Source organism: Aricia agestis, chromosome 7, assembly GCF_905147365.1.
Source record: "Aricia agestis chromosome 7, ilAriAges1.1, whole genome shotgun sequence".
NCBI classification, from domain to species: Eukaryota; Metazoa; Arthropoda; class Insecta; order Lepidoptera; family Lycaenidae; genus Aricia; species Aricia agestis.
The window spans coordinates 3168023-3183482 of NC_056412.1; the positions used below are offsets into that span (position 1 = coordinate 3168023).

Consider the following 15460-nt stretch of genomic DNA (forward strand, 5'->3'; position numbering starts at 1 on the left):
CGCATAAAATGAATGCCCCGTACCCTGCCCATCAACCGACCATAAAACAAATTTGAAAGATCTTTAAGATAAAATAAAAACGTAGAGGCATAGACTCACTCTTCCTGAAGATAATATTTATAAAAATAATAATTAGATAGGCTCTATTTTGAAGGAGGAATCAGAGACATACATTACCTCGATTTATTGTATCTGTCTCTATCACAATTCACGTGCCGGCGCGGGGTGAAGCGTGATGGCAATAGTTTCTTCGTTTAAATTCTACTTCACCCGCGTTCCCTCTGCGCGCGTTATGTATGCTTTTTGCCTAACGCAGTTTGAGGTTCTATGCTTATTGTTATTACCACAGATTTTAGAAGTAAGTTATTACATAACAGCTTATTTTCATGCATTTTATGCTAAGCCCTGAAAAATGATCTCGATACAAAAAACTTTTTTTTTGCATAATAATATATCGAATATCGACATATTATAATATAAATGCACAACAAAAAAACGTTTGATTAATCAGCACTTTTTACTTTGGTTTCCAGCTTAGTTTAATTTAAGTAAGGTAAGCAAAACAAGTACGTTTTGCTCTTTGCTTAGTTTTTATTGAGGAACCCCGGTTAAAATAAAAATTACAAAGCAAGCTTGGCTCGCTCGGATTTGAAAGAGGAATTTTATTGAACCTACACTCGATATATTTTTCAATTAGTGGATATTTTTAGGAAACAACCTAAATAATTCAAAATTGTGTAACACAATATATGCACTATTCTATTTGAGGATTTTCTGTAATCTACCTACCTATAACTACTACCTATTTGACGAATATAATGATTTCTGAGGCTCAAATGAAACAAGCCTTTAGACTTTAGTAAACTCTTAGTCCTGGATATACAAATAGGCCGTTTAGGCCATGGCCTATACGGCCGCCAGATTTCATAAAGTGGCCTACACTCATAAAAAATATATTATATCAGGCACTGTCTTCACTATTAAATAACATTTATATCCATACTAATATTACTAGCTATTTGACCGAGCTTTGCTCGGTATTCGATAAAACACGAATAAAATGACATTTTATAAAAATGATTCCTAGCTAGATCGATTTATTGCCCCCGAAACCCCCTATACACTCATGAAAATCGTTGGAGCCGATTCCGAGATTTCAATTTTAAATATATATATATATATATACAAGAATTGCTCGTACTTAAGGGAAAAGCTGATTCTTGATTTTAAATTAATCAAATGTAATATTGGCATATTCCATAGCATTTTAGCAGAGCCTTCTTCTGATGCTGCTAGAATGCTATTTAATTTTAGCTATAATTCGGCATAATATTTATAAATTGTTATATTTAGTATAAGGTACGATGGGATTGACATCGTCTTTCTGTACAAAAATCCCTTTAAAAAAATAAAGATTAAAAAAAAAAAAAAGAATTGCTCGTATAAAGATATAAGATATTGCCAAAGTTTTACGCTTAGTTCGTTCTACTGTCTCAGCTTGGTAAAAATACACAACATACAATTATAAGGGTCGCCACTCACCGCAGATATACAATTTCTAGTCGGCTATCGTACTATCGTACAACTAAATTGCGTAGTTTCACAATTTAATTGAACAAAATTTTAATTTGTAGGTAAGTACGATTGGTATCCAATTATTTAGTTGGATGCAATGTGCGAGCTCTCATAAGTCGCTATAGAGCTATTGGTATGCTATGCGATTTAGTTGGCCAACTTGAAATTGTAAGTCTGCGGTCGCTCTAAAAGTACTAAAGCCGCAAAAACCTGAATATCATAAAGCGCATTAAACCGTTGACTTCTGAATACAGAAGTGTTTTTACTTTTTTGGTTTAATTTCAAGCTGCATAAAATTTATCATTGATTTATCATTCAAGCCAATATTATCAAATGTGTTATGATAAAATAATTTTTCAAATTGCTCTTACGATCACCCCTAAACCACATGGTCATAATGGCCTAACCTAACCTAATAGGGTTTTATGAAACATAGAGCTCCGGCCCGATTCTAACCACTCGAATGTTGTTGCTGTCTCACTTTATTATGGCCATCGTTAGCGTGTGAGTGGGACAGCCTGCGATTTAAGCAGCTTTCGAGATAAGAGAATTGTGCCCCTGAGGCTATTGTTAACTATTCCATGCATTGGAAATTGATTCTATCAGCACATACTACGGTGGTTATAACGGTAAATTTGCATGTTCAAACTTTTAACTCTATGTTTCGTTAAGGATTTGGAAATGGGGCACTTTAGCAACGGTAATTGGCCATTTTTTAATAATATACTAGATGAATCGTACATTTTTCCGGGATAAAAAGTATCCTATGTCCTTTCCCGAGACTCAAAATATATCCATACCAAATTTCAGCCAAATCAGATCAGCGGTTTGGGCATGAAGAGGTAACAGACAGTTTTCCTTCACCGTACGAGCGTCCATATTATGTACTTGAAATCAGAAAATGTCTCATAGGTACACGACTCCACCCGGGTTCGAACCTGCACAATCTAGGAGTGCGAACCGAAGGTCTACCCATTAGGCCACGGACGGAGAAAAATAAAAAACAAGCTTTCTAGTATTATCAAGCACGCTTTATAATAATATTTCATCATTCATTTCATTATTTTCAATTTTTTCTGATTAAATTATATAGGTACTTACCATAGTATAATCAGAAAACATTATTAATTACTACGTAATTTGGCCGCATTATGTGAATCCCAAAGGGATACACTACGACTAACAATGATTGACATAAAACGGCAAAATAACATATGGCTCCTTCTGGACTAAGACATATTATTATTTTTTCTTCGCTTCAATCGAATCAATCTAAACTTATTGTTTGAATGCAAAATAAAAAACAATATATTTTATTAAAATCAGTAGGTACATATATTTCGGCTAGACATAACATTTCATGTTTCAAAACATAATTAACATAATTTTTGCTATGCCGAGTTAAATAACATGATTTACCGCAGTACTCAGAGACAGTTAAATATATTATGATAATTAACCTTCAATTTAATGCAGAGTTTGACAGATAATGTATGAGGCTTATGTCAAAATTTTAAATAAATTGTATTTAAGAAATTAATGAGTGAGTGACCTATCACACTAACATTAAATAATATTGGGTTGACGTACAGATTCATGAAACTTTCCTGTTTTGTCAAAGGATTTTTTTAAGTGTAATAATAATAAACTTTAATTAAATCTTTTGCATCTGTTACATAATTTATATCACTTCCTTATGTAACTGACGCTTACGCCTTTTCAGAACTTCCATTAATAATTATTAATTTTTCAAGACTAAAATTAGCCAAAATTGATTCACATGTTCTCGAGTTTTATCGAGACTAACAACATTTTGAGTTTATCTTTGTTTGTTATAGGTAGATTCATCTGCCTAACTGGGTCAAAGAAAGCGAATTTATAATTATGCACACACTTGGGCACAATCAAAATGATTCTTGTGTTGGTATTTTGGTTTTGATGCAACTGGTGAATTAATTATTATAATTATTTATAACATGAAACATTAATTATTATAATTATTTATAACAATTAACAATTAAAAGTATTTTATTATAAGTATTATTATATTCTTTGGTTGGCCACCACTTTAACACAACTTATATTATTTACATAACACATAAACATTCTTTGTCTTACAAATGAACACTAGGTATAGTAGGTTAATTTTTTTGTATATTTGGGGGGAATTTACAACTGTCATCAAGAATAACTGTTATATTTACATAGTATATTTACATTATATATTATTTAGATCTGCGCCACCAATATAATATCATATCAACATCGTTTTTTCAATTCTTTCGATTTACATCACGTTGTCCTTAAAATGTGATAGAATATAACGGTCGACATCAGTAACGCATTGGTCCAATTGATAAGAACTGAAAAGAAAGTTAATAAATTAATGATTTTTTGAAAAATAAACTGACTACAATCTCAATTCGAGAAATTACTGTTTGTTAATTTCTAGTTATAAAAAATCATATTCAAGGCAAAAAAACTTGAGAGGTGTCAAGGGACACCCGGATGGAACGAAGTTTTAAATTTCCCGCCAGTTGACGTCATCGCCACATCAACTTCGCAGGTACTGAATAAGTGTCGGTCAAAAAGTGTCTTTCCGTCTAGCCCCCTTTCGCAACGCGTGATAAGGAACGCGACAAAATATTGAAGAGCTAACAGACAGACAAGCAGACAGACACTTTCGTATTTTTTATTAGTATGGATGTGAATATACCTGTATCTGATGCTTTGTGTCCACTAGACCTTGACGGCGGTGTTGGTGGTGGATCTGTAATAAATAATAATACATCAATGTTATTAACACTATTCAATAAAAATAATAATATTTAAAGTCCTGTAGAACTGAAGATGTTGTAAGTTCAAACAATATCTACTAACTTCACTCGTTATAACTTATCACTACACATACCCCGTGTTCCACTTGACGTTAAAAACGATCAAAACGCACAAAATGCCTTTTCGTTTTCAACGTCAAGTGGAACACGGGTCAGAATAGCCTGAATATTTATTTTCTATAAGGTCATTTACATCAAAGAAACTTTTCCTCAATCAAAATTCACTCTCGTCATTCTAATAATATTACTAAGGGCCTGTATTTACTTTGATTAGTGCGAGTGCAGGTGATGAGTGATTAGGAGAAAATTAAGAAAGTACACTAATCAGTCGCTGTTCACACTTGCTTTCTCCTGATTACTAATCTGCTCAATACTGGCCTTTCTCGATTCCCCGAGTACACCACTCAGGGAATCGAGATAGTTATAGCGGTATTGTTCATCAAGGACATGCGTTATAGCGCAGTCTATATCGCACGTGAGGCATGCCCGCAACGCTATGAAACTTTTCTTTCCAACGCAGGTGGATTTTGACCATTCCAATTATTGAATATGCCAAACGAAAGTTGAATAAATAGATTATGACGAAAATTGAAGATGAAATTGCATAGTGTGGAGACTGTGGACATAGCTATTAAGACTCCCTGTCAAAAAACTTGTCACTTTCTATATAAACCGCGATTGACAATGAAGTGTCAGATATTGTCAATCGTGGTTTTATATGGAAAATGACAAGTTTTTTACAGGGAGTCAATGACCGCTAGCGACAAGTTAGCCCGAGTGGATTATAGTCTAAGCGTACCATTCCTGTATAAGCGCACCATAATGGTGCGCTTATACGGGCAACTAAAATTGCTTAATTCCAGTCAATTCTCGTCAACTTTGACGTCACGACTACATCAAGCAATTAGCGGCAACAAGCAGCAATATAGCGCAATACAATATTGAGAGCGATATGACATTGAGCGATATGAAATAAATTGCTCCATATTGCTCCACTAATTGCTCCAAATCTATCCATTCATGTCACCGAGCAATTATTGCCATAATTATTGCCCGTGTAAGCGCTTCTTAAGGGCAATATCGTATTTTACATATTAAGTACTCGATGTGAACTGAATAGAATATGAAGCATATCACTTCGAACTTATAAAAAAAATTGGAGATTTTTAAGACACACTTTTGAATTTACAATATTAGTATGGACAATGAATACGTAGTTAATTATGATTTTTATTCATAACAGAAGATCGATGTCAAAAATGTCTGTAAAACATTAAACTACTCTTACTCCCATTAAAGTTACCTCTATAGAATATATCCCTCTTCCTGCTGTAGTAGTTGGCCAGGGGGACTTGCAGGTCACAGAGCACCTCCACCGTAGGGGGGAGAGCATCAACGCTGACCACAGCACTCGTGAGCGCTGTGTACCTCCCCTCTATTAGCTTCAGGGAAGACCGCGCATGCAGAGGCCTGTGAAAACAGATTCAGTAGTGTTGGCAAAAATAGCATTAGCAATAATAATTAATTGTTAATTGCCCATCAGTAATCATTAAATTAATAGTACTTGCTAATAAAATACGATTGCTAAAATTATCGTGCGCAGCAATTAGTCAGCGATTATGAAAAATAATTCAAGTCCGCGCTGTTTCGCACCGCGGCGCTAACTGTTAATGATTTATGAATTGCTATTTTTCACTCGATGCGAAATAATACTCGACGCGAGCAGTTCGATGCGAACCGTGAATTCAGGATGTTGCCTTTTTAGCAAATAGCAAAGCAATAGCACGTAACATGCTAAGATATCAAAATTAGCATGTTAATGAAATTAATAGAAAATAGCATTAATTCCCATTACTAAGATTCAGATGTGAGAATTATAAGTTTTGATTGAATTCATTGCAATTCGCAGCAATTAGCATTAATTACTGTTTGTGTAACGAAGATTTAAGACCAAAAAGAAAACGGGAGAATAGAAGAAAAATTGCATATAGGAATATTAGTAACGAATAATTGTAGTACTAATTCGTTACTAACTCGTAAAAAAATAAAAGAAATGCAAACTATTTTAAACATCAGTAACCGAGGAAGGACACAATATAATATACCGCAACATCTTTTTATGAAATGAAGGGGGCAAAAGAGCAAACGGGTCACCTAATGGAAAGTAACTATCGTCGCCCATCGACACTCGCAACATTAGAACTGCAGGTGCGTTGCCGGCCTTTATACGTATCATGTAACACATTCCATTCATTTGTAATCAACTAATCACGCATGCAAAACTTTGATGTATACTAAAACAATTGTTATACCTACTGCCAGCTAAAATCGTCAGCTCTGGTTTGGGAAACACTCCCTCCACCGCGCAGATCACATTGAGAAATCCGTCGCTGAGCCGATCTAACACCATGTCAAACTTCTTCTCAGGAACTAAAAACAAAAATTGTATTTTTGAAAGTAATACATTATACAAGGCAAATAGAAATTTGAATTGGTTATCATTTGAGTTTCCTTTAAAGGTTATTTCCGGCGCGGCGTTTACTTCAAATTAATTGATTGACCTTCACCAAGAACAAAGAAAAATCTGTAGTCCATGCTATACGAAAATTTTCCTTGCCAATCGCTAATTCTTTCAATCAGTTAGTTGCTGCGGAAAAATGGTATTTAGAATCAAGTTTCGCTGAGCGTCATTGCTTGACTTCAGTTGATTCAAACACGAACTGAAAGCTTGTTATTATTCAGAGACATCGACTCGACGAGGTTATCTCTGCAAGAATCCATGCTGATATTATAAATGCGAAAGTGTGTCTGTCTGTCCCCTCTTCGCGCCCAAACCGCTGGACCGATTTTGCTGAAATTTGGTATACTTTGAGTCCCGATAAAATATATGATTCCCGCGTTATAAACGAATTTTCAAAGGTATGTACCTAATAATAGATTCTCACCAAATATGGTCATGGGCCTGGTCCGCTCGTCTTCGGCTAGGAAAGTGGAGATCACGCAAGTGTAGTTGCCGGTCAGTTCCGGCTCGGGACGGACCACCCGAAGCGCGCGGTGCCACGAGTATGGGTTGTTCGACACCTTGTATGATAAGTCCAACTGAAATCAAACATATTTCTGTTAGAATCTACCCTTACAAGTTACAGTACATAATATGTAACAATAATAAATAATTTAAAAGAATCTCCCGATTTCTCCAGTAGTGACCGCTCTCGGTCATTGTAGAGAGTGTTCTTAGCCATAGTTCATCATCAGGTACATCACTAGCTACCTGATGACGAACTATGGCTAAGAACACTCTCGATCATATCAGCTTTCAAACAAAAAACTACATCAAAATCAGCCCTGCCGTTCAAATTGAGGCAAGAGTAATTTTCGGAATGTGCCTACCTTATCTCGTAAAATGCCTAGCGCTTGGGGCTGGCGCGGCGGTATCCACTGGTAGACGAGGTGCTCCCGGCCGTCACGGAACCACTGCACCACGAGCCCCGTGACGTTGTCCGTCACGAAGTCGCAGTCCAGCGTCAGCGGCGCCCGTGTACCGTCCTGTAGAACCTCCGGGATGCGCACCGACGTTATCCGCACTGACTGGACGTCTGAAATGAAAAAATGATGTAATGTTGGCAGTTAGCACACATAAATGCAAATTCATACTAGCCCATATCATCATTCTAAAAATCGTGAAAACTGTGTGACGTATTTTATGGATGGTCCCTAATGAGAAATTTTTGAAAGCGGATAATTTATTGACTGAACATGAAACCATAACAATACCGAATCGAAAGACCGATCCAAAGAAGATGTAACAAACAGACAAATAGAACTGTTATTGTGATAAATGAATTTTCAATGAGTATCAATTGTTACTATTTATTATTAACGTGTGAGCGTGCTAGTAGTTGAAATACCCTTATAATATTATTAAATGTTGAAACACCCAGCATTAACAAAAACAATTGGCATACTTAAGTATAATGGAAAGGATAAAAATATTTAAATAGCTTTCGATAGATTATTATTATTTTCTTTTGTAGCATTAACTCTACATAATGAACTCTTCAAGAAGGCAATAAAATATTGGAAAAAAAGATGAGTTTTTACAAATCTATTATTATTAATGAATAATTTAAGTAGGCTGGGGCCGACAAATTTGATAGTATATGTGTCTAAAACGTCCATTATATATACCTTATTATACCGTCTCTTGAAGCTTTTGACCGTTTGAAAGCAGAAGTAAAATTATTAGTTTGTTGTAGAATGAACAAACCAATAATGAGTTTTAATCTAATAAACTTACTCACGTCAGCCGTGGCTTCGTTAATATTCTATTGTTGATTACGGTTTTTTATTTTTATATTATTGCTTTATTCTCCTAAACAACAAGGATCATTGATAATACGGTAACCTTTATAAATGAGTAGTATAGAACGTAATTACGTATACCTAGTACAGAAAATGCGTTGTTTTTTTCATTGAAAATGATTTGTATTGTTATGTAAAAAGTGTTATTGTGTATTTACACAAAATATTAATGATTTACGTTCAATTTCTGAGGATTTTTTGACAGGAGTACATTCATGATTGCCTTTGATTGGCTAACGTCAAAATAATAACCTATCAACAACGCAGTTGAATAAATAAACTTCAGTCAAAAATCCTCAAAACCGTGCATTAAATTATGAGCAAAGTTAAAAACAAAGCGCGTGGTCAATAATTGCTTATTAGATTAATAACCTTACGAACATAATACGTAAACACTTGAAACAATCTTAATTGGCCGCATTATAACGGCACGCGCCAGCGATAAGGAACGAAAAACCTTTATCGTAAAGAAGAATCATGAGAGTGATGCAAATATAGCATGTCGGCGAGAAGGAAAGGGACAAAAAAAAGACATGTGTAGTGTGTGCACCGAGCATGACGCGTGCGCACTGTTCCACATAGCCGGTAACCGTCGCGTCGGTGTGCGATATCTGTCTGAGACGCCATATTGCCCGCATATTTTCAACGTATTTTATATACGTACTTTCTATGAATACTAAATGCCCGGGTTTCCAGTAATAATAGTCTTTGCATCAATACCAAAAGGGTTTCTTTAATTCCGACATATGCACTGACATATTTGAATATAATATTTAAAGAAATATTTGAATACTAGTAACACCTCCTCCTTTTCGAAAGCCTATGTGTTATTCTGATGTTTAAGCTATATTATTGTAAAATTTTTTTAAAATCTGTTCAGTAGTTTTTGCGTGAAAGAGTGCCAAACATCCATACATACAAACTTTCGCCTTTATAATATTAGTAGGATAGGATATTCGAATAATGACATCCCCTATCGCCAAGCAAGCTTAACATAAATAACCTTGTAAGGAGTTTCCTAATCTGATCTCTAATATGACAAGGTCGTGCCATCGCCAAGCTTAACCCTTAACCACCTGTCATACGTCTCACAGACCCCGCTGATATTGTGTTGTATCGACTCGTTGGCTTTTGTACTTTTTTCCTGCGCTCCTAGCTATCGCCCAATGGCTCGACGAGGTTAGGCACTTGCGGGGGTCTGAGAGACCCCTGTCAGGAGGTTACGTAAGTTTTTTCGATTGTAATTTTTTTTATTGTTTTGGAAATAATGGCTCTTAATTAAGTTCTTATTGAGCGTTGATTGGACCAAGGCCTGACAAATGATGAAAACATACCGAACGACGAATGCAGCGATGTGGAGCCGGTCAAAATTAATCATATTGTATTGGAAGATAGTTTATAGTGGAGCGTCTGATTCCGAATGCGAAGAGCCAACTGCAGTGCAAAGAAGCTATACATCACAAAGTTATATTCCTTCGGAAAGTGACCAAGAGTTTTCATTTGAGGATGATGTACTAATTAGCGGTAATTCGATCTAGACCTAGGAAGAATGAATATTTAGCCAAAAATCACTTTAGTTGGTCATCTGCCCTGCCTGAAATTGCATTCTAGTGAACTTATCTGTGCAGCTACTTAGACAAAAGGTTGAAAGCAGTTACATGTTTATGGAGAAACTGGCTAAACAGTTTACGAGATCGCTTAGGGCACATTGTGAAAGCAATGTGAAACTGTAACGTGATATGAAGAATCCTTCAGATTAACTTGACCCTCCAGCAGATATCCCATGCTGCAGCACTGATGAAGAGTGATTGGCAATTCGTAAAAACTGTTCCACTTAAGAGTATTTAAAAAACATAAAACACAACAGATGTGTTGCTAAAAAGCTAAAATGCTAAGCTCCTATTTGCCTCGAATACTCAGATAAGATCTGTCTTCACGGCCATAAAAAGCTCTAAGTTTGGAGCCTGCAATTTTTTAGAATTAGTAACTATAATGAGTTTTATTATTTTTTTTAAAGTTACTTGTTAATTTAATTATATAAAAAACGTAAGAATAATTTCCCATCAATTTAATCATTTTTTTTAGAAATTATTCTCTGAAAGTGTTAGTGAGTAAGCCAAAAACACGAGATTGTACCAAATATGCTGTATTATTTGAAAAATGTTGTTGATATTCAAGTTTTTATTTTTTAAACAAAGAGTTTAATAGTGCCTAAATATATTTTTTTTAATTAATATTTGCCTCCCCCTTTTTATTTATAGTTATCGTATATTTTATAGCCGGGGTCCCACAGACGTATGGCAGGTGGTTGTGTGACAATTATACGTGCTAGGTGGTTAAGGGTTAATATTATTGGAAGCTGGATCCAAATCACAAATTCAAACACTTCCCTTTCAGTAGCAACTACCGATAGCTGAGACCTCAGACCTGTAATATTTATCTCTAGCTCTACGGTCTACCTATAGAGCTTGAAAACGTTAATTTCCAAAACTCACTTGGCGATTTTTTTTTTAATGAAATAAGGAGGCAAACGAGCAAACGGGTCACCTGATGGAAAGCAACTTCCGTCGCCCATGGACACTCGCAGCATTAGAAGAGCTGCAGGTGCGTTGTCGGCCTTTTAAAAGGGAATAGGGTAATAGGGGAGGGTAGGGATGGGAAGGGAAGGGAATAGGGGAGGGTAGGGAAGGGAATAGGATAGGGGATTGGGCCTCCGGTAAACTCACTCACTCGGCGAAACACAGCGCAAGCGCTGTTTCACGTCGGTTTTCTGTGAGAACGTGGTATTTCTCCGGTCGAGCCGGCCCATTCGTGGCGAAGCATGGCTCTCCCACGTATAATTTCCTTTAAGATTACTCGGTGTCACTGTCAAGTAACCACGAAGCTTTCGTGGGCCATTGTGTACTGACTACTGGCTACTCAAGATTTTGTAGATGCGGCCACATTCAAAGATGATTATCACGAGTCTGACAGAAAACGTACAGAGTTTGTGTCAAATCTTCATCAATAAATGGCTCTTACCGCCGTACTCAGAGACATTTAATTACGATTAACCTTCAATTTAATGAAGAGTTTGACAGATAATGTATGGTGCTTATGTCAATATTTTGAATTAATCACATTTAAGTAATTAATGTTCCACTCTGAGTGCGGCAGTATGCAGCTGTAATCAAAGATTGTTTTAAAGATTTGTTGTATGCTTAAAACCGTATATGGGAGCAAATATGGGGAGACCGATAGAATCCAGTCAGACTGATCGCAGGGATCTTTTAGGCGCTTTGCAGACGACGGGGCTAAAATCCCTTGAACCATTCAGTCTATAAAGTATACCAATCGTACAAACATACATACTCTTAAAAACATAACACCTGGCGTAGCCGAGTAAATTTACATACAACAGGTGGGCACAAAGATCGCCCCTGAGGAATATTAAAACTGCGTGCTCACGGAGCGCGGCTCCTGCTGGACGCAGCGGCGCGTGACGCTAGTCGCGTGCTCAGACAATACCAGAACATGTCTTAGAACAAAGAGTAGCAGGTCTAAAAACATAATATTATGTGTGTCGCCTAATGTGTTTTGCCTCTAAAACCGCACTAGGCGACATTATAATGCAGCTGAGCTACGCGTCGCCTCATCCATGATAGCACCGACGCGACGTTTTGTGTCGCGTAGTTCCACTTATTGCGGCTTAATTTAGTTAGGTGTTGTGTAGCTTTACTTCACTGCAGGGTAGTGTCGCATAGTGCGGTCTAATCTTAAAAGCATAGCAGGATGAAAATGTACATATTGGATTGCTCAACATAAAAGTATACGAAATTTTCAACTTAGCAGTTGCTAGATACGTAGTTGCCTAGCCGGTCAAAATATCTTTAGCCGTGTGATAAAGAGGCCTCGCAGTCGTCTATGCAAATTGCTAAAAGTTATTTTGAAAGTAGATGGTTTGAATTTGCCTAACTGCTTTCAAACATCGTTACTCTCAAACTTTAAAAGAAGATATGCAAAACGAATAAAAAGATCAACTTTGAGAAACCATCAAGATGGCGTATGTATAATGTCGCTAAAATACCAACTCTTCAAAATAGGAACATTTCGGGGACGTTGTTTAAGACAAGAACAAAAGAATATCGTTAAAACTCTGGCCGAGGGTGCCCTGTTGGAGACAGTTTTACGTTTTATGTAAATCACTGGAGATAACTTTTAAAAGCCCATCACGCCTTACGCGTGGAATGTGATACTTGAAATCTCGCGAAAATACCGACATATTCTTATAATATTTTCAGCGTAAAAAAGATAAAAAGGTTCTTACGGCTCTTCTCGTCGGGATAGTGAACCGGTAGGCACCAAGTAGACTCTTCTAAAAGTTTTAGTATCTAGCCGATTTGGAATAAAAACTTTTTTTTCACTCAGATTCATTCATCTTGTTTCAGCTTTCAGATACATTTTGTTCATAAAATCTCGCACTCAAGAGTTTATCTATATTATGTTCAAACGTCTGACTTTATAATATGCTCTACGAGTCAAGACAACTTTACAAATTCTGCACCCAATTCAAAATAAAGACTTTGTTTGTTTGTAAGGTTCCTTACAACAACTATTGGGTTTAAAAATAAATGAATATAAATACCATTAGAAATGAAACTTAGATGGTATGAATCGCAAAGTACTCGCCATATTAATATTAGCAGCTTCGCAGTACCAGTATTTCGATATTATTTTAGTTTGTTATGATAATGTTGATAGAACTGATAAACCAAACATACCATGCAATTCCAGGAACCCATAATTATTTATAGCGATTGTCAAATGTGTATCGACCCTTTTACAAACCACCCACCTCATCATTAACTGTCATAACAGTCTGAAAATGTTTTATAATATCCGATGGGATTAACTGGTATAGATATGTATGGTGATATTATAAATCGATCGACTACAAGCGTGGATGAACTACGCATTATTGTTTGTAACCTAAATTATACCCTGTTTCACTTTTTAGGGTTCCCTACCCAAAGGGTAAAAACGGGAAAATTCGTGACGCTGCTGGAGCACTTGCCCATACAAAAGTGAAAAAAAAAATTGTCTTTCAGCGCTGCTACTTTCACAGTGAACTCTCTACAAGGAACACATACACACCCTAAAGTATTATCACTTAGTTTTGTTACACTCTGTAGAAATCGTAACCGAATACGACAATATGTCGTATGTCATGACTACACATCAAATTCCGTGCTTATATCGTTTGAATTAGTAAAGTTTAGTCATTTTTTTATACGTCTGTGAGTTTAGTTTGTTGTTCTATAAATTATATCGTATAATTTCGTGCTTAAATCATTGAAATATCGAATAGCTACTCGATACAACCCTACAATTTCAGTTCAATTAGATTCTACATTCGGTTTAATGTGATATAATATTTGTTTTTTCCGTCATTTAACATTTTCATTACATTATGAAATTTTTTTAGCTTTCCTTACATTATTTGGGATAGAAATCGACTTCCAAAAAAAGAAAGGGTTATCGATTTGAAAGAAAAGAAAAAAAATACATTTTTTGTTTTCTTTTACTTTGATTCACTTGAAAACGAATTTACCGATTTATTAAAAGTTGGCCACGGATATTTTAAGTAGGAGGGTAGATTATAGTCTACAGTCCACACTTTGCACGGCCAATATGGATCCCGCCAGAATTCCTATTCGCACACATCTTTGATCAATTAAAATACAATACCAAAAAACCGAAAAGACAGAAATAAAACCTAAAAAAACTTACAATGTAAGAAAACCGCCAATCTGAAAATGGTCCACATGATGTCCGTGAAACACAACACAAACAAAACAAAAAACCCGTCGCACGCGCGTGTTGTTAAGACTCGGACTACGGACGGAGTATGGAGTAACCGACGATTCTGAGGTCCGCCAACCAACCGTGTCGGATGCCCGGCTTCAACCCTAATATAGGAAGGCAGTGGAAAATTTACAAATATTATATTTTAATATACTAAGGGTGGGTTGCACCAACTAACTTTAACTATAACTGTAACTTTAACTACAATGCAAAATGTCAAATCTTTGGTTAAAGTTAAAAATTGAAGCCATCAAGACGCCATATTTAACCATAACCATAGAGCTCGACAAGGCTTTAAATGCACGTGGCAAAAAAAGGAACTAACGCTGTCAGCATACAAAAACGCCATTTTGGACAGTTCTCCTTTACCAGCAGCGCCCCCGCCCACGTTATAAAAAGCCTTGTTGGATCAGCAACGTCTTCTGTCAAATTATGTGGTCAAAGTTAAGGTTAAAGTTAAATTAGCCTTAACTATAACCATAACTTTGACCATAACTTTAACTTTAACCACGCCTCTGGTGCAACCCAACCTAAGATGTATTTAATAAAGTAAATGAAGATATTTTTGTAAAATAAATGAAAATTTATATGCCGAAAAAATTTAAATGAGTAATCAACGTCGCAACATCAAAATAATTGTAAATCCGTTACATCTTAATATTTCTTTGCACAAATTGATCGTAAACAATATAATATTATGTTTGGATGTTTTTGAATATTATTTATTTCATGCTTTGAATAACTCTCATCTTTAGATCATCACCAATTATATACAATAGTTATAGTACATACGACAAGACTCAAGAGATACATAGGTACTACCCTAAAATTGATTTAATTTT

The 15460-nt window shown here is 35.8% G+C and overlaps 1 protein-coding gene across 1 annotated transcript; it reads right to left on the bottom strand.

Moving 5' to 3' along the window:
* Positions 1-3850: 3850 nt before the first annotated feature.
* On the bottom strand, positions 3851-14635 carry LOC121728789. Its single transcript, XM_042117070.1, has 7 exons — positions 14544-14635; positions 7803-8008; positions 7358-7511; positions 6725-6842; positions 5716-5882; positions 4292-4345; positions 3851-3938 (listed from the first exon to the last, which is right to left on the bottom strand). Exons 1-7 carry the CDS (start codon positions 14578-14580, stop codon positions 3868-3870), a joined length of 807 nt encoding a protein of 268 aa, XP_041973004.1. The 5' UTR covers positions 14581-14635; the 3' UTR covers positions 3851-3867.
* Positions 14636-15460: the final 825 nt, after the last annotated feature.

Bases quoted from the DNA above. Each gene is read 5' to 3' on its own strand.
- LOC121728789 (XM_042117070.1), bottom strand. From the start codon at position 14,580: ATGTGGACCATTTTCAGATTGGCGGTTTTCTTACATT. The intron at 7,512-7,802 runs GTAGGCACATTC...GTTTGATTTCAG, and splicing joins TAGGCATTTTACGAGATAAG to TTGGACTTATCATACAAGGT. The intron at 4,346-5,715 runs GTAACTTTAATG...TATTTATTACAG, and splicing joins GAGGGATATATTCTATAGAG to ATCCACCACCAACACCGCCG.